The sequence below is a fragment of the Phaenicophaeus curvirostris genome, chromosome 2 (genome assembly GCF_032191515.1).
Source record: "Phaenicophaeus curvirostris isolate KB17595 chromosome 2, BPBGC_Pcur_1.0, whole genome shotgun sequence".
In the NCBI taxonomy this organism is placed as follows: domain Eukaryota; kingdom Metazoa; phylum Chordata; class Aves; order Cuculiformes; family Cuculidae; genus Phaenicophaeus; species Phaenicophaeus curvirostris.
This window is the reverse complement of record NC_091393.1, coordinates 125,833,054-125,860,525: the sequence shown is the minus strand read 5'-3', so window position 1 is coordinate 125,860,525 and position 27,472 is coordinate 125,833,054. Positions and strand designations below refer to the sequence as shown.

At 48.6% G+C, this 27,472-nt stretch overlaps 2 protein-coding genes across 2 annotated transcripts; one reads left to right on the top strand and one right to left on the bottom strand.

Moving 5' to 3' along the window:
- Nucleotides 1-63: 63 nt before the first annotated feature.
- On the bottom strand, nucleotides 64-7,070 carry LOC138717315 (opsin-5-like). Its single transcript, XM_069850823.1, has 4 exons — nucleotides 6,901-7,070; nucleotides 2,955-3,248; nucleotides 1,887-2,218; nucleotides 64-721 (listed from the first exon to the last, which is right to left on the bottom strand). The coding sequence occupies exons 1-4, from the start codon at nucleotides 6,971-6,973 to the stop codon at nucleotides 374-376; spliced, it is 1,047 nt and encodes a 348-aa protein (XP_069706924.1). The 5' UTR covers nucleotides 6,974-7,070; the 3' UTR covers nucleotides 64-373.
- A 12,601-nt stretch (nucleotides 7,071-19,671) lies between these two features.
- Nucleotides 19,672-27,035, top strand: LOC138717296 (zinc finger protein 607-like). The gene is made up of 3 exons (XM_069850779.1): nucleotides 19,672-19,719; nucleotides 20,762-21,412; nucleotides 22,284-27,035. Exons 1-3 carry the CDS (start codon nucleotides 19,677-19,679, stop codon nucleotides 24,944-24,946), a joined length of 3,357 nt encoding a protein of 1,118 aa, XP_069706880.1. The 5' UTR covers nucleotides 19,672-19,676; the 3' UTR covers nucleotides 24,947-27,035.
- Nucleotides 27,036-27,472: the final 437 nt, after the last annotated feature.

The window sequence follows — 27,472 nt, the reverse complement described above, 5'->3', positions numbered from 1 at the left end:
AGTTTTCTGATGGCTGTTGTACTGATGGAGCCAGGGGTTTGCAGGAGATTGCACGGAAAGTCAGAAGTACAAGGAAAAAAACCCACAAAAATAATAAATCCTCTTTTATTTAAAGCTTTTTCCCTGAAAATAAGTTTAGTTTACATGTTTTTGTTTAATACATCAACCTATTTCCTCTGAAGTGGAAACTCATGAAAAAAATAGTGAGTTTTGTTGTTGTTGTGTAGCTTAAAGATAATATTTGAGAGTTGCTTAAAAACATATGCTTAAAGCTCTGTATTTGACATAAGATACGCAGTGACAACCCGAGGCGCTGCCTTCCTACTCATCTGGACCCACGAGGGAGCCCAAGTTTCAAGCTCTGCTGGGTTTTTCATCGAGCTGCAGCTCCCTGGTTCTCCACCTCGGCAGCTGCAGAGAGACGGATGTTGTCTCTCCTGCTCCACGTGATGGACACGGGGTTTGGAGCAGAGTTGTCAGCGCTGAAGAAGTGAACTCGCCAGCCACAGCAGCACCGCAGCTCCTTGATCTCCCGACGGAAGGTTCTGCTGAAGATGTAGTAGATGAAAGGGTTGTAAGCTGTCGAAGACTTGGCAAAGAGACAGGGCAGCAGCGTAACGATGGGCTGCAGGGAATCGCTGGAGTTAAACATGGACCAGAAGCTGGCTGCTGCATAGGGAGTCCAGGAGCTCAGGAACCCCACCGAGATGAGCACGGCCATCTGAAAGGGGAACAGGGCTTCAGTTCTCAGCTGGCACAGCCTGGGGCCGAGAGGAGCCAGATAAGATACCCCCAACTCTCTGCTTGCTCTGTTGTGACACGAGCACAGGTGACAGTGGACAGGGCAGAACTGCTTTTATTCCCACCTGGAAGATCTACACTGCAGGTTTCTCATGAGGCAGTGGATGTTTTCATCTTCCCTGATTCTGGCTGCAGCGTCACGGGGACGGAGCCCAACAGGAAAGTAAAACCCATCAACAGAGTGGCCTCTAGAATCATGGAATGATTTGGGTTGGAAGGGACCTTAAGGATCATCTAATTCCAACCCCCTGCCATGGGCAGGGACACCTCCCACTGGACCAGGCTGCTCCAAGCCCCATCCAACCTGGCCTTGAACCCCTCCAGGGATAGGGCAGCCACAGCTTCCCTGGGCAACCTGTTCAAGTGCCTCCCCACCCTCAGCGTGAAGGAGCTACTGAAGGGCTTAATTGAAAAAAATGTTAAAGAATCCTGTTTCCCTACAGAATTTCTGTGTAGCTCTGTCAGAAACAGCCAGGGTGACAGGGTGAGGGGAATGACTTTAAATTGGAGAGGGGAGGATTTAGATTGGGCATTGGGAAGAAATTCTTCATGCTGAGGGTGGGGAGGCCCTGGCCCAGGTTGCCCAGAGCAGTGGTGGCTGCCCCATCCCTGGAAGTGTTCAAGGCCAGGTTGGATGGGGCTTGGAGCCCCTGATCCAGTGGGGGGTGTCCCTGTCCATGGCAGGGGTGGGACTGGATGGGCTTTGGGGTCCCTTCCAACCCAAACTGTTCTATGATTCTGTGACAGAACAAGATCTTCACCCCAGCTGCAGTGTGAACGGATTCAGCAGCTGTTCCAGATGAAGTGAAGTCTCTGTGTTCATGAAAACCATGGGGGCAACTACCTAATGAAGGTTTAACAAGCTGTGTTGCACCTATGCTAAACCTGATTAAGCTGTTGAAATGACAAGGTTTCCAGGAGGCCCCAGCTCCTCAGAGGAGTGCAGGGTATGGGCGAGGCTGGAAACACATCTCCATCTTTGGTCCAGACAAAAGCAATGAAGGGTCACCACGTGCCATGAGCAGAGCCATTTCTGCGCAAGCTGCTGATGGCTGCAGACCCTTCTCATAGCTGGGATAACTCACCAATGTCAGCTTCTTCTCCAGTTTAGCTGCGTGAGCGATCCTGTCAATATTCTGGATTTCCTGGTATGCTTTATGAACCTTCCAGGCGATTCCCAAGTAACAGGCAACGATGGTCAGTGCAGGCAGGACTGTGCACAGGAGGAACATGCTCAGGATGAAGGAAAAGCCATTGGAGGAGTTGTGGAACTCGCTCCAGGCGATGGTGCAAGAGATGCCAAACGGCTCAGGGCCATAGTAGCCCCAGCCTACCAGGGGCAAAATGGCCCAGAGCAAGGAGTAGAGCCAGATGAAAGTAATCAAGATGCAAACAGCATTCTTGGTTATTCTGTTACCTGCAAGAAAGTGAAAGAGCAAACATACATGCATCTCACCTCAGCCATAACTTCTAACAGAAGGATAGTGGCTACAAGCGCAGCTGGGCTGCTGCTGCAGTTCCCTAAGCTTTGTTCTGCTTGAGAAACCTGACAGACGGTGTCTATGGGTTGGGTGAGACCTCAACGCAGCCTTCAGTGCTGATCTAAACTCTGGTAAATCAGGGAGCTTTACAAGATCTAGTTGACCCAAATGTACTGTGCTTTCATCCCAGGAATGGCGGGGGAACAATCTTTCCTCAAGTTTCGGTATTTCTGCTTGCACTCAAAGAGGAGCATGGAACAGGTGGGTCCTGCAAAACATCTGGGCTCTTGCACCCTCAGGTAGAGAATCATAGAATCATAGAATCACTGGGCTGGAAAAGACCTTTGAGATCATTAACCCAACTGTACCTGTCCACTAAATCATATCTCTAAGCACTTCATCTCCCTGGCTTTTAAATGTAACAGATCCTTCTAGGAACATCAGAGGTTTGATATTGGACTAAAATGTGGGGCTTATTCCTACAGTTACTGAACTGATCATAGAATAGTTTAGGTTGGAAGGGACCTTAAAGATCATCTAGTTCCACCCCTGGGCCATGGGCAGGGACATCCCACTAGACCCAACAGACACCCCGAGCCACGTTCAGCAAGGCACGTCTCACCATAACAGCCCAAAGGCTGTTATGAAGTCACCAGGGGGGGAATGACTTACGGTTGGATTTGGATGAATCGGTAACGAGGAACCGAATCACAGCCATGGCACACAGGGTCATCATGCTGCAGACACCGAAAAGGAAACCCATCAGGGCATAGTACATACAGGACGCGTCTCCTCCCAGCCAAGCGTGGTTCCAGGCAGATGCGATGGCCAGCGGATACATGCTGATTGCCATGCCGATGTCTGCCACCGCCAAGTTCACTGTAAGCAGCTCCGGGGACTTGAGGAGGGAAGAGCGCTTCACAGCTGTAGCGAGGACGGCTGCATTTCCAAGGATTGTGAGGATGCCTGGGAGAGAAGAATCAGCACAGACAGCAAGAGCAGAGTTAGCACATCGGCACAGAAGGTGTGAGAAGTGCCCAGTGTTGGCCTAGCAGACAGGACAGAATTCATAGAATCATTTGGTTGGAAAAGACCTTTGAGATCACTGAGTCCAACCGTAGCTGTCCACTGCTAAACCACATCCCTGGGCACCTCATCTACTTCATCCATTCATTCAGCTCCTCCCAGGCCAACGCTAGCTTGTGTTGATGCTTTGAGAACCTGCCAGTGTGCATCTATCTGCAATGCCCTGCTATGAAGCTTGTTCTTCAGCTCATGGTGAGGAAACTCGTTCTCTCAGATAGCAGGTAGGCACCACCACTTAGACGGCATCTCTGAGAGCTGCTACACAGCTCAGCACCCTCACCACATCCACTGCTTTGTTTCATCCAGCCTTTGGGTTTCAATTCCTGTTTCTCTGCTAGACAAGGATTCCCCAGTCAGGCTGGATTTCCACTATGGACCTGGGAGAGCAAAGAGGGATCCAGATTACTGTTCACGGCCCCCTGTGGTGCTGGCAAGACTTACTGACTAGGGGAAAGTCTCTCTTTGCCATCTATCTTTCATCAGAGCCCCAGTGCAAGTCCCCTGGGCTCTAAGCTGCATCGATAAAGGCTGCTCGGGATGGTGGTGGAGTCCCCATCCCTGGAGAAATTTAAAAGCCAGGCAGATGAGGTGCTCAGGGATCTGGTTTAGTAGTGGACAGGGACGGCTGGACTCTGTGATCTCAAAGGTCTTTTCTAACCAAGCGATTCTGTGATAGTCAATGTGCTGGCTGGGAGCTCGGGGTGCTCTCTGGTCAAGCACCACGATCTCTACGTGCCCAGCTCAGCCCCCCACGCTGTTCCAGAGGCCTCTGAATGCAGCGAGACAGACAACGCACATTGTTTTGCCGGAGGCGTGCGGCAGCCCGGAGGTTGCTTTGCCCAAGGACCTGTTGGACATACATTATTCAGATTTGCCACGGGGCTTCAAATGTTACTGACAAGTGCCAGAAGGACATGGAGCAAGCACCTCATTCCCCCCTTTCTCTCAAGGGAACATCGTCCTGGAGCTGCATTTTGATCACAGGTTTCCCTGAGAAAGTGTCCTCTAGAGTCAGAAGGGAAACAGGGAAAGAGAAAAAGACTCTGGCGTGTTCCCTCGTCACCATGCGAGCAGAAAGGCTGTTCGCAACACAGAAACTAGGTAATGAAGTGCCCACAGAGGAATAAATAAAGGCACATGCAGCAAAATGTCCTCATAGCAGAGGTGCTCCAGCCCTCGGATCATCTTTGTGGCCTCCTCTGGACCCATTCCAACAGTTCCATCTCCTTCTTATGTTGGGGAAGTAGCTCTTAGTCTTGCCAACAGGCGTAGACATCCAGGCACTCCCTCTCTTTCACTCTGACAGATGCTGTTCCCCTCCACCCCACCTCTGCTCGATGGCACGGGACAGAATTGTCCAGGGGTGGGTGAGCACTCAGATGGCAGAGAGGCTTGTGGTGAGTGCTGCAGCCCTTGTCCTGGCTGTGCCATCTCCTAATGAAAACATGATTTCAGGGGACACACGGGCCCTGCTGCAGCCCCCCAAGAGGTGACAAACAACAGATACAACCCAGTTTCCAGTTAAGCAAGCCTGGCAGCCACACGGGGCTCTTGGTGTGATTCTGGAAACCGTGCCTGAAGGTTAGGTGAAGGACTGAGAGCTCCAGCCTCCAGCCCTTTCATAGAATCGCTAGGGTGGAAAAGACCTTTGAGATCATTGAGTCCAATCATCCCTGTCCACTACTAAACAGTGGCGTATTAAACACACACAGATTCTGCTTTCATTTCAAGCTAAGACCAAATTTATTGTTACAAGCTCATCTTTATACCTTAGTGAAATGTCAACAACAGTCCTGCAAGTCCTTCATAAAAATTTCCACAGCTGTTCTTCTCCTTCCCAGCTCCTCGTGACCACTGTTATTGTTTCTATGCCTTGTTGGTTTTGTCACTGATGTTGAATTTTCTCAGGCTGGAGGCTGGCTGGTTATCAAAGCTCTCTGCAGTCTTATCTCCAGAGGCTCAGCAGCATTCATGGTCGTTTTTGCTCAGCATCTCTTCTGACACTAAACCAGATCTCTGAGCGCTTCACCTGCCCAGCTTTTAAACCCCTCCAGGGATGGGGACGCCACCACCTCCCTGGGCAGCCTCTGCCAGGGCCTGAGAACCCTTTCCGTGAAGACAGTTTTCCTGATGTTCAATCTGAACCTGCCCTGGTGCAGCTTGAGGCTGCTCCCTCTCATCCCATCACCTGTCACTTGGGAGAAGAGATCAGCACCCACCTCACCACAACTTCCATTCAGGCAGTTGCAGACAGGGATGAGGTCTCCCCTCAGCCTCCTCTTCTCCAGGCTAAACACCCCCAAGTCCCTCAGCTGTTCCTCATAACCCTTGTTCTCCAGCCCCTTCTCCAGCTCCGTTCCCTTCTCTGGATGCGCTCTGGGCCCTCAATGTCCTTCTTGGAGTGAGGGGCCCAAAACTGAACCCAGGATTCGAGGTGGCTTCACTAAGGCCGAGCCCGGGGGCACAATCCCTTCCCTGCTCTGCTGGCCACGCCATTTCTGATCCAAGCCAAGATGCCATTGGCCTTCTTGGCCACCTGGGCCACTGCTGGCTCATGTTCAGCCGTTGTCAACCAACACCTCCAGGTCCTCCTTTTCTTTGCTGCTGCCCCATCCCGTCACCTTAACCACATCTACACCATTACAGGTCTGTGAGAAAGGAGCTGGCATCCCGCCTTGGATGAAAAGAAAACCCCTCGGATGATGCAGGCAGTGATGTTTCTCACCCCGTGCAGCACAGCAAAGGGGACAACACAGCACAGGGAACAGCCTGCAGGACCAGGGCTGAGATGTGAACTGCTGGAGCCCAGCATCGCTGCCTAGAGCCTCTCTATTAAACCACATATAAATACACACTTGGCTTAGACATATCTCAGGCAGGGTTTTCAAATGAGCTGAAGAGGGGAAGGCGCTTACATTGTGGCAAAATTCAGTTGGAGTGTATGTCTGAGGCAATTCCTCTGGATGTGGCACCAAAGACATCGCTTGGGGACATGCAACAAAGACACAAGGAGAAAATCACTCAGCCAAAGCCATGCTGAAGCTCAGCCCTGCTTGTCTTTCGTGGTCAATCTGCTTCCAGCAGGGCAAACAGGCCCTTGTAAAAAACCAGAATTGCTTTTTGGCATGTCTTTGCTATTTTAGACCAGTTTCTCCTACCAAGCCACAGCTGCTCCTGACCACCCCCCCAGGGTCAGCCCAAAGCCGCCCTCCCCTACAGAGCCACCCCGTCTCCCGTGCACGGGGTCGAGGTGCCAGGGGAAGAGGTGGACAACTTATTTTGCAGACTTGTGAAGCCGCAGAGGCAAAGTTGTGCTGGCAAGTCTTCAGCATCGAAACAAAAGGCTGCAAATGTGAGGGCAGGGATGAATCCTGGCATCCAGCTGACTCGAAGGCGCTACAAAAGGGGGAACCTGCGTGGAAACAGATTTTTCTCTCCATTCCCCCTGGCTGAGGGCAGCACGGAGAGGGCAGCCCCAGTGTCTCTGCTCTAAGCTCGATGCACGCGGGCAGGCAGCGAAGGCAGAACTCACCTATGATCAGAAGAAAGACCCCAGCTCCATAATCCACTATTGGGTGGAGTTTGGAAATGTATTGCTCCTCCATCGTCCCTCGTGGAAGCAGGTGAAGGTTTTAAATCAGAGGTGAGGAGACTGTAGGGGCAAAGAAGCTCTTCCTCATGGCTCGTCTGCCTCCGATGTGCGCCGGGTGCTGCCAGGGTGAAGGGACCCTGCTGCTTTCTCCTCTCTCCCTCCCTCTTGTGTGGCAGGGGAGAAGCCTGGAGTGAGAGAAAGGCTCCCTCCCAGGGGAGATGGAATGAAAGCTTGGCAGAGCCACTGCCAGAGCGATCCCGCCTGCCTGGCAGAGCATCTCCACCCACCCCCTCCTCTCACCCTGTTCTGCTTCTTGGCTTCCTCCACAACACAAATCCCTTCAGACTGTCATTGCCGAGCACAAAATCATTGAGTCCCACCAGCAGCAGCCTTGGGAGATAAATCCAGGCTGAGGGAACAGGCAGGGAAAGAAGCCTGGAAGTTTAGTTTCCACCTTTAATACTGCCTATGGGAAACAGGAGGTTGGGTGGGGGGCTCTCTGTGCTGCAGGGCTCCAGAAGGGTCCGAGTCACCCCACTGAAGACAGGACCTTTCGAGCTGCTCCAGGGCAGAACTGGTGGAGGCTCAGCCCGGTGTGCGCAGCTGCAAAGCCCCCCAGCAGAACCGAACTCTGAGCTCGCTGCCGTGATGCTCTGGTGTTGTTACTTACCAAGCACGGAGATCAATGCCTCACAGCCAGGTTTTCCTTCTTTTTCTAATATGTGAGCTTCAAATCATCGTAAAGTTCTTTTGGGAGCAGGGCAGTGATGGTGCCCGGGGACTCAGCACTGGTGAAGCCAAATCTCGAAATCTATGTTCAGTTTTGGGCCCCTTTATGTCCAAGAAGGACATTGAGGGGCTGGAGCGCGTCCAGAGAAGGGAATGGAGTTGGGGAAGGGGCTGGAGAACAGGGGTTATAAGGAGTGGCTGAGGAACTTGGGGCTGTTTAGCCTAGAGGAAAGGAGGCTGAGGGGAGACCTCATCCCTGTCTACAACTGCCTGAAAGGAGGTTGTAGCAAGGTGGGTGCTGGTCTCTTCTCCCAAGTGACAGGTGATAGGACAAGGAACAGCTTCAAGTTGCACCAGGGCAGGTTCAGGTTGGACATCAGGAAAAAAGTCTTCACAGAAAGGTTTCTCAGGCCCTGGCAGAGGCTTCCCAGGGAGGTGGTGGCGTCCCCATCCCTGGAGGGGTTTAAAATACAGGGAGATGAGGTGCTCGGGGATCTGGTTTACTAGTGGACAGGTGCGTGGACTCAATGGTCTCAAAGGTCTCTTTAAACCAAGTGATTCTATGATTCTGTGATTCCATGAAGAGTTGATCTATTCTAAATTATTTAATTCCTGTACCTGGATATGCTAAGCTGCATTAGCATCACTCTCTGCTTGGCCTATTTCACTCTGCTCAGACATAGAGAATTTTAAGGTCCCCGAGAGTACGTGGGCACCTCACATGCAAACTAGGTGGAACTGAGGCACTTCAGTATAGCAGCACCAGCCTGAATTCTGAAATCCTTAGGAGTCTGAGAGACTTCAGAATCTTTGGGTTTCACCATAACACAGAAGTGGCCCGTGCCGATCTGTGCTGCCACCTCCACTTTGTGGCATGTCTCTGTGCTTGGCCCCTGCTGGAAGTGTCTGGGATTTCATACATCAGGGTTCCCTGCACTGAAGGCTTGGAGGAGTTTAACTCAGCAGGCACAGGGTCAGGGGCACTCGCAGCCTTCTCGGGGCACGTTTGTCCTAAAACCTTAGCCATGGAGAAACAGGCTCCCTCCATTGGTTTCAGAGACTTGGATACAGGTTTTTCCTCTAAGAGTGTTTAATTCTGCACTTTATCGATGCCTTGGGTTGAGGAAAATGCCGTTAACAGAAAGGTCACGGAATCACAGACTGACCTGAGTTGGAAAGGACTCAACAAGGACCATCGAGTCGGGCTCCTGCCCCTGCACAGGACACCCCAACATTCACACCGTGGGGCTGAGAGTGATGTCCAAGGGCTTCTGGAATGTTGTCAGGCTTGGGGATGGGGCTGCTTCCCTGGGGAGCCCAGAAATGCCCGCTCGAGTCAGCAAAAGCCACACTTGTGAGGAAAAAGTAGAAGATTGCTGCATTTTCCAATTAATACAGTTTTGTGCACACCAAATTATAATATTGGTAAATCAAACAACACCAGGTCACTGCAACGATGCTGGAATTTGACCGTTCACCTGGCTGAATCCACAAAGCAGTCGGAGCGCGGCTTGACGGGCACAGGTCAGTGAGGACTTTCTCAGGGCCATTCGCAGCAGCCGAGGGTTCCAAATCCTTGGTTTCAAAGACAAAGCGATACTATTTGCTCCCTCATGCAGATGTTGCCCAGGGGTTTTGCCCTCATTCTGGGTGCAAACATTTAGCTGAGAATAGATTCTCAAGATGCAGCCATTAGATAAAATGTGATGGGTTTAAAGGATTTTTAGTGCTCAAATAGAGCTTATAATTATCACAGAATCATAGAATGGTTTCGGTTAGAAGGGACCTTAAATCCCATCATGTTCCACCCTCTGCCATGGGCAGGGACACCTCCCACTGGATCAGGGGCTCCAAGCCCCATCCAGCCTGGCCTTGAACCCCTCCAGGGATGGGGCAGCCACAGCTTCCCTGGGCAGCCTGGGCCAGGGCCTCACCACCCTCACAGGAAAAAATTTCTTCCTACTCCATTTCAGTTTAAAGCCATTCCCCCTCGTCCTGTCACTATAGGCCCTACTAAAAAGTTGGTCCCCATCTTACTTATACATCCCCTTTCAGCACTGGAAGCTGCTCTAAGGTCTTCCCGCAGCCTTCTCTTCTCCAGGCTGAACAACCCCAACTCTCTCAGCCTGGCCTCATGCAGGAGATGCTCCTGCCCTTGGATCATTCTTTGTGGCCTCCTCTGGACTCTCTCCAATGGATCCATATCCCTCCTACCACTGGCCCCAGAGCTGGGCACAGAGCAGAGCAGAAAGGCAGGATCCCCTCCCTCCCTGCTGTCCTTGTTTCTTGGGATGCAGCCCAGGACACGGTTAGTTTCTGGGCTGTGAGTGCACGTTGCTGGCTCGTATCACACTTCTCACCCAGCAGCACCCCAAGCCCTTCTCTTCAGGCCTGCTCCCAGTCCATTCTCCACCTGTAACTGCCCATGGGATTGCCCTGAACCAGGTGCAGGACCTTGCACTTGACTGTTGACGTTGCTGAGGTTTGCACAGCCCCACACCTCAAGCCTGACCAGGGCCCTATGGGTGACGTCCCTTTCCTCCAGCGTGTCAGACTTGGTGTCACTGACAAACTGGCTGAGGGTGCCCTCAATCCTGCCGTCCATGTCCCCGACAAAGATGTTAAATAGCACCAGTCCCAGTGCCGACCTCTGAGAAACACTTTTCTGGGCAAAAACATGACTGAGGGCTCAACTCAGGGAGCCTCGTGTCACCCGACCCAGGCCACATCTCCTGCTTTCCCACTTGTCGCATGGTCCAGCCTCTCACTGCTGAAAAAAGTTATTAAATTCCTCCAGGCAAGCAAAGAGAAACCAGAGGCAGGTTTAAAGCATTTTGCTGATACTTTAATTGCTCTCTGGGGACCCTGCTGGCTACATCAGGAGCCCAGTCCTCTTCCAGCTTTTGTGGGCACCTTAGATTACACTGTGTGGATCTTTCATGCTGGTTTAGATGGCATTTCATTTATTGTGAAACCCTGAACTTCACATTCACATGGGGCAGGATTACATCAACCGTTCAGTTATGAAATGAAAGAAAAGGAAATAAATGATTAAAACCAGAAGAGATGACTGATCCCAAACCCACTGCATTATTCATGTGTCACTTAACAATAGCAAGTTCTACCCAGCGTCATCTTTCTGCACTTCAGAACAATCTGGATTATCTGTTTACAACCAGAGCACAGTCAAAGTTTATACGTCTTGACAGATCCAATTTGGGGGGATTATATTTTAGACTTGGTTTTGTGCAATTCCCCATCAATTTAAGAAAGAAGTCGTTCAGTTAGGTGGGCAGAAGAGTAAAGGTGCTGCCTGCTCCCTTCTGAAAGGTGATGTGAAACTTGGAACAAAACATGTACCAGATGGATATATTTGACGTAAATATTTACATCTCTATACAACAAATTCCTATTGTTGATGTAAAACAGGGTATAGGTTGACTAATTGCTTGATGCTACCAGGTTAGAATGTCCTACAACCTTCTTCTTACTTCTCACAGGACAAAAAAGAGAATATTCTGAATCCATAAGAGCAAGGTAATTGTCCTGGTCTGCCAGGACATGGTAGTTCACTTTGCAGATATAAAATGTCTCAAGGTTCAGAGCTGTTGGTGCTGGGATATTGGATTTGTTTTGGTAACATTTCCCAATATTGTTGATGTTCCCTGATATCACAGAGTCACAGCATGCCCTGAGCCGGAAGGGACCCACAAGGCTCACCCAGTCCAGCTCCTGTCCCTGCACAGGACACCCCAACATTCACACCGTGGGGCTGAGGGCGTTGGCCAAAGGCTTCTGGAATATTGTCAGGCTCAGCACCGTGACTGCTTCCCTGGGAGCTGTTCCAGGGCTCCACCACCCTCTGGGGGAAGAACCTTCTCCTAATTTCCAACCTAACCCTCCCCTGGTGCATCTTCCTGCCATCCCCTCGGGTCCTGCCCTTGGTCACCAGAGAGAAGAGCTCAGTGCTTGCTCCTCCTCATGTGAGGAAGCAGTGACCTGGGATGAGGTCTCCTCCAGGCTGAACAGACCCAGGGACTACAGCTGTTCCTCATACAGTTTCCCCTCTAGACCCTGCACCAACTTTGTGGCCTTCTACATCCAGAGACGACTATGAATCTATGTTCATTTCTGCACAGAATTCATGTCCATCAAAACCAGCCATATATCATTTAGAAGAGGACCGTGACTTTGCTATTCCTGTTTATCTCTGGCTGCTCTGTCCAGATCTTCTCTTCTGTGAAGACTCTGAGATTTCAAGCTGAGCAGAGAACTACAAACAGTCTGTTTGGACAGTCTCATTTGGATGCCTTCTCCTTGCTTCAAAACAAGTCTGCCATCATGCACGCTCTCGCTTTTTCATTAACAAATCTCACCTTTTTCACACTCGCTGCAGGAGACGACTTCATTGTATTCTCCAGGAATGCCTACCACTCCCTTCCATTTAGCTGTTAGGTATTCCTGCAGTCTTTGTTTTGGAAGCTCATCTTTGCGCTGAGACCTGCAGCTTAGCTTCTAGCTTTCACCTCCATTTATAAAAACTAGAATCAGCATTTAAGTTGAAGTCTCAGAGTCTGCTCATGAGATTGTATGTTCTCAACAACCAAATCTTGTTTAAGCTGGTATTTGCAACCTCAAGCTCAGTCATTTATAAATTGTTTTCTTCTGGATGTCTGCACTGACTCGCACGGTATTGCCTAAGGGGTCATTCACAAAGTCTAAATTTGGGCCCACAGGAAAGCTGGGCAGGAACTTTTTCCAAGGGGCTGGAGTGATAGGACAAGGGGGAACGGCGTTAAACTGGAAGGGGGGTGTTGGGCAGACAGGATCATATGGAATGGCAAACACCAGAGGGTCTTTTCAACGTGTGCATCAGGACAGTAAAACCCCCCAGTGCTGCCGCTGGGACAGTCCACTGGCCACACTCTTGCTTGTGTGGGTGTTGTGCACTTCACCAGAGGAGGGAAAGGGGAATTTGCTTTGAGGGGAGCTTGTTAAATTTATTTAAAGGTAGTCAGAAGGAGGGTCACTGGAGTGGGAGATGAGACCAAGGTATTTTTACTGCCTTTGGGGCCAGAGCTGAAGCATACACTGATATTCTGTACCCGAGTGGTGTAACCTAGTTGTGTTGACACCACGGAGTCTCTGGACACTGTCCAGGTGTACGAACACTGTCTGCAGGGCTGAAGCTCCAAGATGCACCCACCTCATCTCTTCCAGCCTCTCCACAAAGGCAGGAACACGGTAGACCAGAGGTGTGATAGCAAAGCAAGCGTGGCCGTCTATCCAGCGCAGACAGCGGAGCGGGGTGCAGGGGTGCAGTCACGAGGCCCTCCAGATGAACTCCACGGTGCTGCTCTGGCCCTGCTCTCGCCTACTGCGTGACACTCAGCAAGCCACCTCCTTCCTCTTTCTGCCTCTGATTTATCCACCGAGATTGCTCATTTTCCAGGCCTTGGCTGCTCTCCTTCTCTTTCTGCTCAGGCTCTGGTAACAATGCCCGTGCCGTTATTGGCTTGTGCCTCGCAGCACCATTGTGACACAACAACAATGGTTTTAAGGAGGCGGCTAATTTTCATTCATATTAGGATTTGGCTAATTTTGCTCTTAATGTCTAAATGGACCCAGACTGGGAATTCAGAAATGCCAGGATTACAACTTGTTATTTAGAGAGGCATAGCAGAGAAAAATAGCAGAGAGACTGAATCCTGTGAAAACATAGTGGGGAATAGGAGTGGAAATAGATGGAGATGCTTCTCTTCCATGGAACTGAAGAGGTTTTCTCATTCAGTCTGGAACACGATGTTTAATGGAGAAAGAAGACATAAAGATTAGGGGGAAAAAGGTACAACAGACACTTGGTAATAACAAATCTCTTACTAGGTAGAACAGAGAAGACAAAACTCCTGTTCTGCAATAAGCTTTGGTGGCATCAACAGTACTTTTAAAATGACCCCGTCAAGGACAGCATTCACCACAACTATCTGCACAGCAACTACTAATCCGTCCACCCCCTGCTAAGGTAATTTCCCTGGATTGTACTGGGGAACAACGTGACTGAGAGCAGCCCTGCAGAGAAGCACTTGGGGTGCTGGGCGATGAGAAGCTCAACATGAGCCGGCAATGTGTGCTCGCAGCCCAGAAACCACCCGTGTCCTGGGCTGCGTCCAAAGCAGCGCGGGCAGCAGGGAGGGAGGGGATCCTGCCCCTCTGCTGTGATCCAGTGAGTGGACATTCCCTGTATTGGCACAGAGAAATTTCCATGTTTGCTCCCTGTTCAGACAGTGCTCAGCTCTGCTAACACTGAGTTACCCCTCTCCTTGCATTCCAAGGGCAACTCTACAGTTAAAACTCATTAAGAAAACCAAAGACCTCAGGAAAGCTTCACATCCAGTACCTGAAAGGGCTACAAGAAAGCTGGGGAGGGACTGTTTACAAAGGCTTTTAGCAATAGGATTAGAGGCAAGGGTATAAACCGGAGAGGGGCAGATTTAGACTAGACATAAGGTGGAATTTCTTCACTATGAGAGTGGGGAGGCCCTGGATGCCCAGGGAAGCTGTGGCTGCCCCATCCCTGGAGGGGTTCCAGGCCAGGTTGGATGGGGCTTGGAGCCCCTGATCCAGTGGGAGGTGTCCCTGCCCATGGCAGGGGTGGGACTGGATGGGCTTTAAGGTCTGTTCCCACTCAAACCATTCTAAGATTCTATGATGACTGCAGCCTTCTGCCTCTGCGGGTAGGTATGAAAAAAATCCTCTGCTGCCCAAGTCATCTGCTGTGCACTGGAAAAGATATCACCTCACTTTTAAGACTATTCTGTCACCGATCCTGCTTAAACCCAGCAAGAGCCACTGTGACTGCCTTCTGCACTCAATTACGCCCAAAAACCAGAGATGAGCCAGCCCCAGGGAAAAAAACCCAAACAACAGGCTGGTGGTGAGGGCCCTGGGGAGTGCTGGGCTCAGCTCCTCACTTTGCCAAGGCCTTCGTGTCTGCTCCTTGGCAAGTGATTAAAACTTGCTGTGCCTTAATGCCCCCAAATTAAACTATGGGTGTACATCAAGCTTTCTGCTTCTTTATATCCTTTAAATTGCTGGCACGCTTTTTGGTGGAATTCTGGCTTGGGCAAACCAGCTTTCTCTTGGACAATGTCTGGACATGAGTTAAAGGACACCCATGTGCCTGGGACCATTCCTGGTGGGCTGTTCTGCTCCCATGCTGGGATGGAAGAGGATTGGGGTGTGTAGATCCGCACTGAGCTCCACCAGCTGCCCTGCCCCTCGGAGCACAGCTGATGCCTTGTTTTACTCACATAAACACAGAGCTTGGGGGCAAAATGGAGCTGGGGAGGGGGCTGGAGAACAAGGGTTATGAGGAGCAGCTGAGGGACCTGGGGTTGTTTAGCCTGGAGAAAAGGAGGCTGAGGGGAGACCTCATCCCTGCCTACAACTGCCTGAAAGGAGGTTGTAGCAAGGTGGGTGCTGGTCTCTTCTCCCAGGTGACAGGTGATGGGATGAGAGGAAATGGCCCCAAGTTACACCAGGGCAGGTTCAGGTTGGACATCAGGAAAAGTCGCTTCACCAAAAGGGATCTCAGGCCCTGGCAGAGGCTGCCCAGGGAGGTGTGGAGTCCCCATCCCTGGAGGGGTTTAAAAGGCAGGTAGACGAGGTGCTCAGAGACCTGGTTTAGTGGTGGACAGGGACAGTTGGAATCAGTGATCTCAAAGGTCTTCTCCAGCCAAGTGATTCTATGGTTCTATAAAAGGTGGCTTCTTGTTTGGGGCAAAGGTCCCCATGGCACACTTTGGTTTATCTGGAAGTAGCGATGCCTGTCACTTGGAGAATCCTTCCCCAAGAGCATTTGCTATTCAGTCTGTGTTGCAAATGTGGCTTTTTGTTTGTTTGTTAGCTCCATTTCACCATTAGGAGAGACTCTATTTTCATTCAGAAGGATGAATTTTAAGCCATTTTTATTTATTATGGTTATTTAGAAAAACTCTGATAGCATGAACACAAACAAAAACCACGAGGTAAATAAAGAACCATAATTATGATGCTTTTTTCACTAATTGTTTCTGTGATGCTGACTTGTGACCACTTTAATGCATGGAGTTGACAACATAATATTGATCTATTTTCTTCTGTAGCTGAATATATTAAAATATTTGTCTGTGACATGTATTTAAATGGATTTTATAACCCTAACTTTAGAAAAAAAACCTTACTGGCTTGCAACTGAACAGATTAGAATCTGTCTGTGACATGTACTGAAATGGATTTTACAAACTTAACTTCAGAACAAAGTTTATTTCAGCTAAATAAAATACTTTGTAAGTTTCAGATGTAGTTTAAACTGGTTATCCAGACTTGTAGAGCCAACGGTGAGACAGGCTCTCTTGGTGCACCTTATCTGAAGGAGATCAGTTGCCACTGGGAAGAGGGCACTACATGGAGCCCAGAGCAGTGTCTCCCTCAAGATGGTTGGTTTGAGGTGGCTACATTTGGTTGAGTTGAACCTGGTCTAACAAACTTATTCTAGGCAACACAAGAAACCTAGAGGAAAGGATGACCTGGAACCTAAGTGTCTCCAATTTGGAGTTAAGGCTTTAAATTCTAGCTTGCATTCTCCTGGTTTCCATTACAACGAAAATCTGAAATTCCTTAGACCACACAAAAGGCAGAGAAGGACCTGGGGTGTTGGTTGACAGCAGCTGAACGTGAGCCAGCAGTGGCCCAGGTGGCCAAGAAGGCCAACGGCATCTTGGCTTGGATCAGACACGGCGTGGCCAGCAGCAGCAGGGGAGGGATTGTGCCCCTGGACTCAGCACTGGTGAGGCTGCACCTCGAATTCTGGATTCAGTTTTGGGCCCCTCACTCCAAGGATGTTGAGGGGCTGCAGTACGTCCAGAGAAGGGAACGGAGCTGGAGAAGGGACTGGAGAACAGGGGTTATGAGGAGTGTCTGAGGGACCTGGGGGTGTTTAGCCTGGAGAAAAGGAGGCTGAGGGGAGACCTCATCCCTGTCTACACCTGCCTGAAAGGAGGTTGTGGTGAGGCGGGTGTTGGTCTCTTCTCCCAAGTGACAGGTGATGGGATGGGAGGAAATGGCCTCAATTTGCACCAGGGCAGGTTCAGATTGGACATCAGGAAAAACATCTTCATGGAAAGGGTTCTCAGGCCCTGGCAGGGGCTGCCCAGGGAGGTGGTGGCATCCCCATCCCTGGAGGTGTTTAAAATCCGTGCAGATGAGGTGCTCAGGGATCTGGTTTAGTAGTGGGCAGGTATGATTGGACTCGCTGATCTCAAAGGTCTTTCCAACCAAATGATTGTATGATATTATGATTCTGTGATTCTATGAATCCCACCTGCTATTCAAAATGAAAAACTATTTAGCCATCCAACATTCATATTATTTTCTCAAAGGTTTTAAATTACCGGTTTCTTCCTGTAGCAACATGACTGGACAACAACGTTATTATCATTTGAATGATCCCAGTTTGACTGTCACACTGGCCTGGACAACAGGGGAACCAAGGTTTGCCACTTCGGTGTTGCAGGCAGTTGTTGGTACCTGTGAGGCTCCACTAGTAAGGCAATTGCATGTTCTCTGAGGTGTTCTCCAGGCTGAAAAGAGTAATCTTTCCCAGAAACTGAAAGGGAACATTGGAGCAGTGGCGTGAGTAAAAGTATAAGTATTGCGAAAGCACCCACAAGGCCACAAAAAATAAGACAAACCCTTAAGCCCTTGTATTTTCTCGCCACAATCTTCATTCGTCCCAAAAGCTACCGTGTCCTTTTGTGTAGCTTATTGCTGACGAACGAAGTTTCAGGCTTCAGCAACACAATTCAGTGATATATTTCCTCTTATCGGTTCTCCCTCGTGTAGGCAACACCTCTGCTTGTCTGGCAGAGAGGAAGAATGTAGTTTTATCCCAAAAGTTTTGTCTACTTTGAATCTTATCAAAGGTACTTTCAGTTCCCTCATTACCAGAGGTAGTTCGTTTAGTCTACCAGGCCTGCTACTGAGATGTAGGTTTGGGTTGGAAGGGACCTCAAAGCCCACCCAGTTCCACCCCTGCCATGGGCAGGGACACCTCCCACTGGACCAGGGGCTCCAAGCCCCATCCAGCCTGGCCTTGAACCCCTCCTGGGATGGGGCAGCCACAGCTTCCCTGGGCAACCTGGGCCAGGGCCTCCCCACCCTCAGCATGAAGCATTTCTTCCTAACGTCCAATCTAAACCTTCCCCTTCCAATTTAAAACCATTCCACCTCATCCCGTCACTCCAGGCCCTTGTAAGAAGCCCCTCCCCAGCTTTCCTGGAGCCCCTCTCAGTGCTGGAAGCTGCTCTAAGGTCTCCTCAGAGCCTTCTCTTCTCCAGGCTGAACAAGCCCATCTTGCTCAGCCTGTCCTCATAGCAGAGGTTCTCCAGCCCTCTGATCATCTTTGTGGCCTCCTCTGGACCTTTTCTAACAGTTCCATATTGTTCTTTTGTTGGGGATTCCAGAACCGGACACAGGACTCCAGGTGGGCCGGAAAGCTTTTATACTTGTGGGTTTGTTCACATTGAGAATGAAAATCTGCTGTGAAACTTTGACATTTGCCGTGAAATGGAAATGGTGAGTTTCCGACAGCTCAGGTAAATTCATTCACGCCCTGCAAAGATGAGGGTACAGCTTCTTTAGCACAAGGCCAGCCACAAACTGGCTCCATCGTGGGACACGTAAGAACGGCTGCCAGTCTTTGTTGTGTCCATCTGATCCCGTTCCACCAGATCTTTCTCAGATGACAGTCCAAACACACACGCATAAAGCTCCTCACAAAATTACCCACAACTTAATAGAATCCTTGTGTTTTTGAAAACCTCTATTCAGAATCACAGCTTCTAACTTGGCACTTATCCTTAAAATATTCATGATTGTCAGCAGCTAATAAACAAGAATAACAAGGGCTATTTCCATAATAGCTCTATTTTGAAATCTCAGTGCACTTTGTGAACTTAACAGACTTCTCTGAGCTGTATGGACTCACATCATCTAGTACGGAACGCAGCTCCCTCTGCGGCACCTCGGGTGGACGAGGTGCTGAGGGACACGGTTTAGTGTTTGATAGGAATGGTTGGACTCGATGATCCAGTGGGTCTCTTCCAACCTGGTGATTCTATGATTCTAAGAGCTGCATTGCTATTCTGAAAAAATTAAATGAAGAAATAGAGATAAGACATCAGTATGTATTTCTGAAAATTCAGCCCAGTTTGGATTTTCTGGTAAGCTCAATAGGAGTTTTACACTCAGAAAGCACCTGGAAACTCTACTTAACCTTTGAAAGGGTAGAGTGATTTTTTAATGAGCAGCAGTAAGAAGAATCATGGAATCTTGGAATGGTTTGGGCTGGAAGGGATGATCCACAGAAAGAACCTATCACTGAAGATCCATAATCTGGGAGTGAAAAGGACTTGGGGGCATTTTTTGAGAAGCTTCATTAATAGTTCATCATGTTATTTGTATGAGAAAACAATTAGCTTCTCTTGAAATACGTAAATTTTACTTGATTAATGTATGCCAGTTCTAAAAGATTGTCTTGGTGGGTTCAAAAGTGTTTCAGTTTAATTTTCTGTTTTATCTTTATCTTTTGTCTTTTATCTTTTATCATTATGTTTTAACTTTTACCATTACCTTTTATATTTTATATTTTTATGGGATCTTTTACCTCTTTATCTTCTATCTTTTATCTCTTCTGTCACCTAATTAAGAAATATAGGAAAGTTTTAATTGGCTTAGCTGGTCAATCACCCAGAGCTAGAGGCTCATTGGTACGTGGGGGGGGGGGGGCGGGTTCGCGCGCGCCCCTCAGGCCACGCCCCCTCCGGCCTGAGGCCACGCCCCCTCCGTCCCAACCCGGAAGCGGCGGCCCCGCCCCCGTGCGTCAGGCGCGTGCGCGGCGGGCTGCGGGGGGCGGGGCCGCGCGGTGAGGGGGGCGCCCCCGGCGGGAGATGGCGGCGCGGCGGGGCGGCGCGGGGCCCGCGGCACACAGCGGTAGGTCGGCCCGGGAGGGACCCCGGCGCGGCCCCGAGACCCGGGGGGGGTGGGGGGGGGGTGGCGAGAACGCCTCGGCGCGAGAGGGTGGGCGGGCCTTGAGCTGCCGTTCCGCGCGCGCCGAGGCGGGGGGGGCGGGGCTTGAGCGCGGGGGGGGCGGGGGCTGCAGGCGCCGTGTGAGCGGGAACCCTGCAGTGGGTCGGGCTGGAAGGGACCCCAAAGCCCGCACAGTGCCACCCCTGCCATGGGCAGGGACACCTCCCATGGATCAGGGGCTCCCAGCCCCATCCAACCTGGCCTTGAACCCCTCCAGGGATGGGGCAGCCACAGCTTCCCTGGGCAACCTGGGCCAGGGCCTCCCCACCCTCAGCGTGAAGAATTTCTTCTTGATGTCTAATCTATATCTTCCCCTTCCAATTTAAAGCCATTCCCCCTCATGCTATCACTCCATGCTCTTGGGAAAAGTCACTCCCCAGCTTTCCTGGAGCCCCTTCAGGTACTGGGAGCTGCTCTAAGGTCTCCCCAGAGCCTTCTCTTCTCCAGGCTGAGCATCCCCAACATCCTCAGCCTGGCCTCAGATGGGAGGTGCTCCAGTCCTTGGATCATCTCCATGCCCCCCTCTGGAGCCATTCTAACAGCTCCATGTCCTTCTCATGCCTCTTCTCCCAAGGGACAGGGGACAGGATGAGAGGGAATGGCCTCAAGCTCCACCAGGGGAGGTTTAGGCTGAACATTAGGAAATAATTTTTCACAGAAAAGGTCATTGGTCCCTGGCAGAGGCTGCCCAGGGAGGGGGTTGAGTCACCTTCCCTGGAGGGGTTTAAGGCACGGGTGGACGAGGTGCTGAGGGACGTGGTTTAGTGTTTGACAGAAATGGTTGGACTCGATGATCCTGTGGGTCTCTTCCAATCTGGTGATTCTATGATTCTAACTGGACACAGGGCTCCAGGTGGGGTCTCGCTAGGGCAGGGCAGAGCGGCAGAATCCCCTCCCTTACCCTGCTGGCCACGCTGTTTCTGATATTTTCTTTCTGTGTCCTCAGAGTCAGATGTGTTTGAAATTGTTCTCCCCATCACTGTTCTTGTGCTGAGCGATGATGACTTCGTCCCAGATGATGCTGAGGAGCAAGAGGCATCGGTTCCCACTTTGACTGAGGAGGAGAAGGAGGCTGGCTTCAACAGCAGCGGCTTCCCAAAAAACGATGTGGCACCTGCAGATGGCAATAACAGTTCAAGCGTTTGGGAGGAAAACAAGACTGCTTGGGAAGAAAACAAGACTGCTTCAAATAAGGATAGTAGTAGTAAATTCTCTGAAGAAAAATGGGTTGCTGAGAGCGTGTGTGACAAATCAAAATCAGTGTTAAGTGATGGGTGTGACGCAGGCACGGATAAATACAGTCAGAATGACGTGTTGCCTGCATTGTCTTGTGAAACAGAGCTTGCAGAGGTAAACGGAACCAGTGATGGAAAAGAATGTGATGGCGATGGTGGGTTTCAGGTGATTCCTCCTCTCCTCTCCTCCGCTGGCAATGAGAGTAGAGATGAGACTGTTGAGACAAGCGTGCAGTCGGCATCATCAGCGATATCCAGACGCGAAGAGGAACTCGTCAGTGTTGCAAGTGTTCTTCCTGATGACAGTGCAGAGAAACAGCCAGAAATCCATAAGGAGCTGGAGACAGTTGTTGAAATGGAAGGTAATTGCATAATAAGACTAGTGCAAGATTTTAAGAGATCTGGTAAATCTCATTGAAATAGGAAAGTTTATAGGAAGAATGACAAATCCACTTATTTTAGAGTAAGGATTTTGATATAAATCAGTATTGTGTGGAGCAGAAAGAGAGAATTGGCTGGAGTAGGCTTAGTTCTTTCACAGACTCCTGTGAAAAATAACAAACGCAATAAACTGGTAGTAGTTCATTCCACTGCAGTGTGCAAAGAGGAGGACTTTAATGAAAGATAAGGATTTGAGAACAAAAAATGGGGTTAAAGGGTTTATTATCCAAATTAGAGATATTAGGGAGAGAAAACCAACAGGCTGTTACTTTCATCTATTTAAGCAGAGACTGGGAGAGGGGTAATTTAGGTTTAAACTCCACCGTTCCTTATAGCGGATGGAAGTCTTTTGGAAAGAAAGGCATAGAGAAGTGCTGAGAGTACTTACCCTTCTAACAGACAGAAGACAGCAGAAGGAGCATCACACTTGTGAGAATAGAGCCCTGGCAAAGTTTGACGACAGTACTTTCGTAGGAATTCTGGTGTGTTTCACTGAAAACCATAGGGGATGCAGGGTTGTCCTGTGAAACTCAGAGCTTTGAGTGAAAAGAGCATGTGGAAAGAAGGAGGCTCATAACTAGCATGTCTTCTCTTAAACATTATTTAAATGTTGGGAGGGGGTCAAGCATGGAGAAAGACAGTAGGAAAGAAGTGGAGATGGGGAAATATTAAGGAATCAAAGGAGTAAGAGCCAGCAAGTCATTAGACAACTTGGGATTGTTACTACCAATTAATCATGAACATTTGTGATAGCATGAAAAGTCATGCATGTGACTTTTTATCTCCTTGTAGATCCCAGTTCTTCAAGCACTAGAAATTATGAAACTAATAACAGGAAAAGCAAGAGAAGCAAGTTTGAAGATGAAACTCTTAGTTCTGTTTTGGAACATGGCTTGAAAGAAGAATCAAAATCTACCTATAACTGTTCTGCTCCCTTCCTTAACGGATGTTCCCCAGAAGAGAACTCTACTTCAGAAGGTTTGCTAACAGATGTAGAGAAACTGGAGACGAACGCTTCAACTTCTGCTCAATCAAATGCCACTGGAGATCATATTCATGTGTTACTAACGCCATTTCCTAAAAGAAGATATCGGCAACGAAAAGATGTTTGTCCTCATGCAAACCCAAAAGAGTTGCCAAAACAAGAAGGTTTAGCTCATCTAAGTAACAGTGTGACCATCAAACCTGTTTCTGAAGCCTCTTGTTCTGTACATAATGATGAAAGATTCAATCTGAAGTGCAGGTTTTGTAGTTCTGTGTATAAATGCAGTGCATACCTAAAGAAACATGTTTATTCGGCTCATAAAGATAAGAAAATACATAAGTGCTGCTTTTGTAAAAGAGCCTTTTTCTTCCCTGTCAACCTGAAGAATCACCTTAGGTTTCATAAGAAAATGTGTAGATTGCAAAAGGCAAGAAAAAATAGAATGAATGCGAGAAAAGTTAGGCAGACGAGAGCTGAAGAAAGAAAATCCCAGGCCAAGAAAAAAGAAAGTAAATATGAGGAATTTTTCATCAAAATCAAAAGGGACTTTGCACCTCTGGGTGTGCCGGTCAGTTTTTCTTGCAGAATTTGTTTCTTTGCTTCATCAAATCCTAGGATTTTTATTCGCCATGTGAAGAGACATAAAGAAAGGCCCCCTTACTTGTGTCCTCAGTGTGATTACTCCTGCGTTAGCTTAACCTATCTGTTAAAGCACATGTATTGGCATGCTGGTTATAAGCTGTACCAGTGCAGGTTTTGCACCTTTTTATCGCTGTATTTTGCCAGCATGGTGAGGCACAGCTACGTGCACACAGGGGCCAAGCCGTACTCCTGCCGGGTCTGCGCGGCGGCATTCGCGAGCAGCGCTGCGCTGGAGAGGCACAGGAGCTCACACGCAGGCAAAGAAAGGAGCCCAGGGCAGCAGCACGACGTTGTAACTAGAAGAAAGAAAACTGAAAGACCTTTAAAGTGTTACACGTGTGGCGAGTGTGATGTGGTGTTTTACGCTAGAGAACATCTCAGCTTCCATAAGAAGTTTCACGCAGAGATCGAGGCCGCTGCTAACGGTTACACGGATCAGAGTGATGAATGTCATAAAAGCAGAATAGGCAAAGTTGGCGGTGGTTCCCAGGACCAGGTTTCTCTGTCTCTGTCTAGTAAAGAGAATGGTTGTCTCAGGGGGGCGATGCTGGCTGCAGAAGTAGACTTTGAATGGACAGGTGATTTGGAGGATAAGAAAATATGCTCTGTAAAGAAATTCCCTGAAAATAGCCATGGGAGCAACAGCTTACCTGTTACCGGGAATAGATCAGAAGTTGCTCTGGATTCCTGCAAAATGGACACTGTCATTTTCAAAGAGGAACCTGTCTTCCACTCCAGTGCCTCTTGTTCACAAGCACAAGGTGATCATGAATATCATAAAGTTGTGGAGAACTTAAAGGATGAGTGGCCTTCCAGTTTGTCTGCATTGAAAACATACAAGTGCCAACACTGCAGTTATGCTACCGCTGTTCACAGCAACTTTAAGGTACACCTAAAAGTCCATGTCTATAAAAGACAGTTTATTTGCAAAGAATGCAATAAGAAGTTTATGACATCAAAAGATTTGCAGAAGCACAACCTTATTCACGTAAAGAATGAACATGAGACTGGCCATTGCCTCTGTGTAGACGGCCGTTTGGAGTTGTGCCACGAGCGGTGTGTGGGCGAGTGTCCAGTAGGAGATGTAGGTTCCTTGAAAGGTTCAAACAGCAGCCATTCCTTACTTGGTTCGGAAGTCTGTGGAGTGCAGACATGTGTCTGGAGGGGCAAAGAAAACAATTTGCTAGCACAAAGCCGGCCGCACTTCTATCAGTGTGTGGAGTGTGAGTACACTACTGGCCTTCTAAGCAACCTTAAGCTCCATGTAAGAACTCACACAGGGGAGAAACCTTACAGCTGCAGCGTCTGCCAGAGGAAGTTTCGTACTTCCAGTCACCTGAAAAGACACAGAATCACACATTTTAATATGGAGCATCTCAAGTGCGGGAACTGTGACTATTCCACAAACAAATGGCTGTCCTTGAAACGGCACCTGGCGTCCCACGCCGGTGAGGTAAGCTCGTCTGTTTGCTGTCTCTACGACGAGCAACATCTGCCTGTCAAAATGTACACGTGTGAAGAGTGCGGCTATTCCACAGCCCACAACGGGAACTTGAAGCTGCACCTGCGAATTCACACCGGGGAGAAGCCGTTCAAGTGCAGCCAGTGCGCGGCCGCCTTCCGCTCGTCGAGCCACCTCAAGCGCCACTTGCAGATTCACTTGAGGCTGCGCTGCAGGAGGTGTAGGTTTTCCACGGTAGATAAACGCGCTTTCCAAAAGCACGTGAAAACACACACAAGAAAGTACAAGTGTGGGAGGTGTAATGTGACGCTGCCTACCAAAAAACTGCTGGAAAAGCATAAGCGGCAACATCAGCTTGGAACATAAACATAACATATTGGGAATTGCAGGCACGGAGGTTTGCATGTGCTGAATTTGCACATCAGTTTTTCATTCCCCTTGCTGTCCCCAGAGGGTGGATGGTGATGGAAGCATCCAGAGGGTGAAACTCAGGGTACTGCTTTGCTCCAGGTTCTTCTGAGAGCTTCGGTCCTAGCACAGGCTGTGCTACAGAAGATCCTGGAGGCACTTTTTCCTCCCCAAGTAACTTCTTAATGCCATGAGGTCAGTTATGATTTGGCCAGTATTGATAAGTTGTTCTCTGCCTCTTACATTCTTGTAAAAATTGATTTAAAATAACTTTTATAACTAAAGGAACGTTAAAGGAAAGAGAGTGCACATTATATTGTATAGTAGTATCTTCCCTTTTAAAAATTGCCAGCGTCTTTGGAGGCTTAATGCTACCTCCCTCCTGCTAAAAGTTACATTCCCTGCTCCCAGATGCTCTTGCAAGGCAACAGGGAGAAAAATAGTCTCACAAAATTAGAAGAAATTCGTGTTGTCACTGGGTAGTTGGGATACAAAAATATTTTCTCTATGTGTATATATGAAATCTTTATTTGTTATTTTTCTTGCCTGTGCTTTTGATAATTCTTTAAGCAGACAGACAGAAAGGCCTTAAGCAGGTATTTTATGATGGTGAGAATCCTTGAATTAATCTTTAATTTTAGGTAAGTGTCTAATGATAATCTGATATGAAGGGCCTTATCTTTTCTCAGGCTGACAGTTGCCGTGCCATTTCTTTCTTAAAGTAGACAATATCACACTTCTCAAAGAACTCTTCTGTTCATTTAACCAGTTGATGCTTAGTTATGCTGATGACCTTGAACTGTAATGTGTATTTTGTTAAAGAGCTTTACTGTGCATCTAAAAGACCACATGTAAGCACCGTGTGTGTGAAACAGGAGTTGTTACCTGCTACAGTGAAGACAGACAGATGCTTCTTCCAATTTATAGTCAAATCTAGGCAAATATCTGCCTGTTTTGCAGAGCTGTTCGGTGCTAAAAAACTGTGGACATTGCTGGCTGTAAAATGCTTGGTGGTATCGAGAGCAGCAAGTAGACCCAGCGGCCAAAGGGCTGGTGCTAACTGATGATACATTTCAGTCCACAAAACAGCAGAGAAAAGCTGTAGCTTAGTTTAGAGAATGTGAACACAAACCCACCGCTGCTTTTGTCCTGCTCTCAGAGGTATGCTTTTCTTTATCAATACAGATAATATCTCTCAGAGGCTTTTTGGTCACACAGCAGGTGGGTTGGAAGCAGTTGCCCAGAGAGGTGGTGGCCTCTCCCCCTGTGGAGATGACTCAAACCCCACCTGGACGTGGTCGTGGGCAACCAGCTCTGGGTGGCTCAGCTCAAACAGGGGTTGGGGCCAGGTGACTTCCAGAGGTCCCACAGCTGTTCTGTGATCCGGAACGTGGTTCTCCAATAGTGGATTAAAACTCAGCAATAGAGGCATGCATTTAAGGCCAGACCTGCAAAAGTATTTAACTTTTATTTGTAGTTGCAGTAAAGTCAGACAAGGGAACACCTGTGACTGAATCCCAGTGAGTACAGATGGCTTTATTCCAAGCTGGGAAGTCACTGTTTGGGAATGAGCAACCAGGCTGATTAAACTAACAGCCTGGTACAGTTGTGGGAAAGAAGGACACTATCCTGATATGAATAAAGAAAAGCATTTCTGGGAGATCAACACTGTTATGTAAGCATGGAGCAACTAATACCTGCAGTGCCATAGAGTTCCAATCATTTCTGTGAAGATAAATTCAAAAGAATGGGTACAAAGAGGAAACAAAAATGGTGAAGGGGATTATACGCCTGTATGTATCAATTGAGATGTGGAAAGGTAAATCTGATAGAGAATAATTGTTGCTAAGTCTGGTGTACAGGGAAGGGACCCCAGTTTCAAAGGGCTGAATTTGTTGAAGGGAACTTCTGAGAGTTTGTGGACACTTCAAGTTTCTTATAGTTGTGTGAGCGACAGAAGGTATTTTCCAATGGGGCTTGATAAGTTTGTACAAATTATTTTTCCAGATGGTTGCCTCTAATAAAAATAAAGTGTTTCATGACTGACGAGATGCCCCTCTGTTCTTCGTGAAATGCACTGCACTTTGGGGAGTTGGAGGTGATTCTTTGTCAGAGAAACTGTGAAGGTGTTTTCCTTTTAAAGTAAGGACACAGGCTCTTCTTCATATTATTTTTTTTCCTAGTGTAAAGTGCACTGTTTTTTAATCTTGCAGAGCTTTGACAAAAATCAATTTTGTTCCTAAATTGTACAGGGAAGTTTATTTTGACCAAAAAGAATCTGCTTGATCATCTTTATGAACACATCTCAAATCGGCACAAAACAGTGAGATGTGACAGGAAACCACATTACTGAAAGCAACTTGAACAAACAGGTGTTCTTTTCATATAATCACAGAAATAGAATGGTTTGGGTTGGAAGGGACCTTAAAGATCATCAACTTCCAATCCTCCTGCCATGGGCAGGGTCACCTCCCACTGGATCAG

Coding starts and splice junctions, on each gene's coding strand:
- LOC138717315 (XM_069850823.1), bottom strand. CDS start 6,973: ATGGAGGAGCAATACATTTCCAAACTCCACCCAATAGTGGATTATGGA. Junction 3,249..6,900: donor GGTCTTTCTTCTGATCATAG/GTGAGTTCTGCC, acceptor CTTCTCTCCCAG/GCATCCTCACAATCCTTGGA. Junction 2,219..2,954: donor CGATTCATCCAAATCCAACC/GTAAGTCATTCC, acceptor ACTTTCTTGCAG/GTAACAGAATAACCAAGAAT.
- LOC138717296 (XM_069850779.1), top strand. CDS start 19,677: ATGGCGGCGCGGCGGGGCGGCGCGGGGCCCGCGGCACACAGCG. Junction 19,720..20,761: donor GGGGCCCGCGGCACACAGCG/GTAGGTCGGCCC, acceptor CTGTGTCCTCAG/AGTCAGATGTGTTTGAAATT. Junction 21,413..22,283: donor GACAGTTGTTGAAATGGAAG/GTAATTGCATAA, acceptor ATCTCCTTGTAG/ATCCCAGTTCTTCAAGCACT.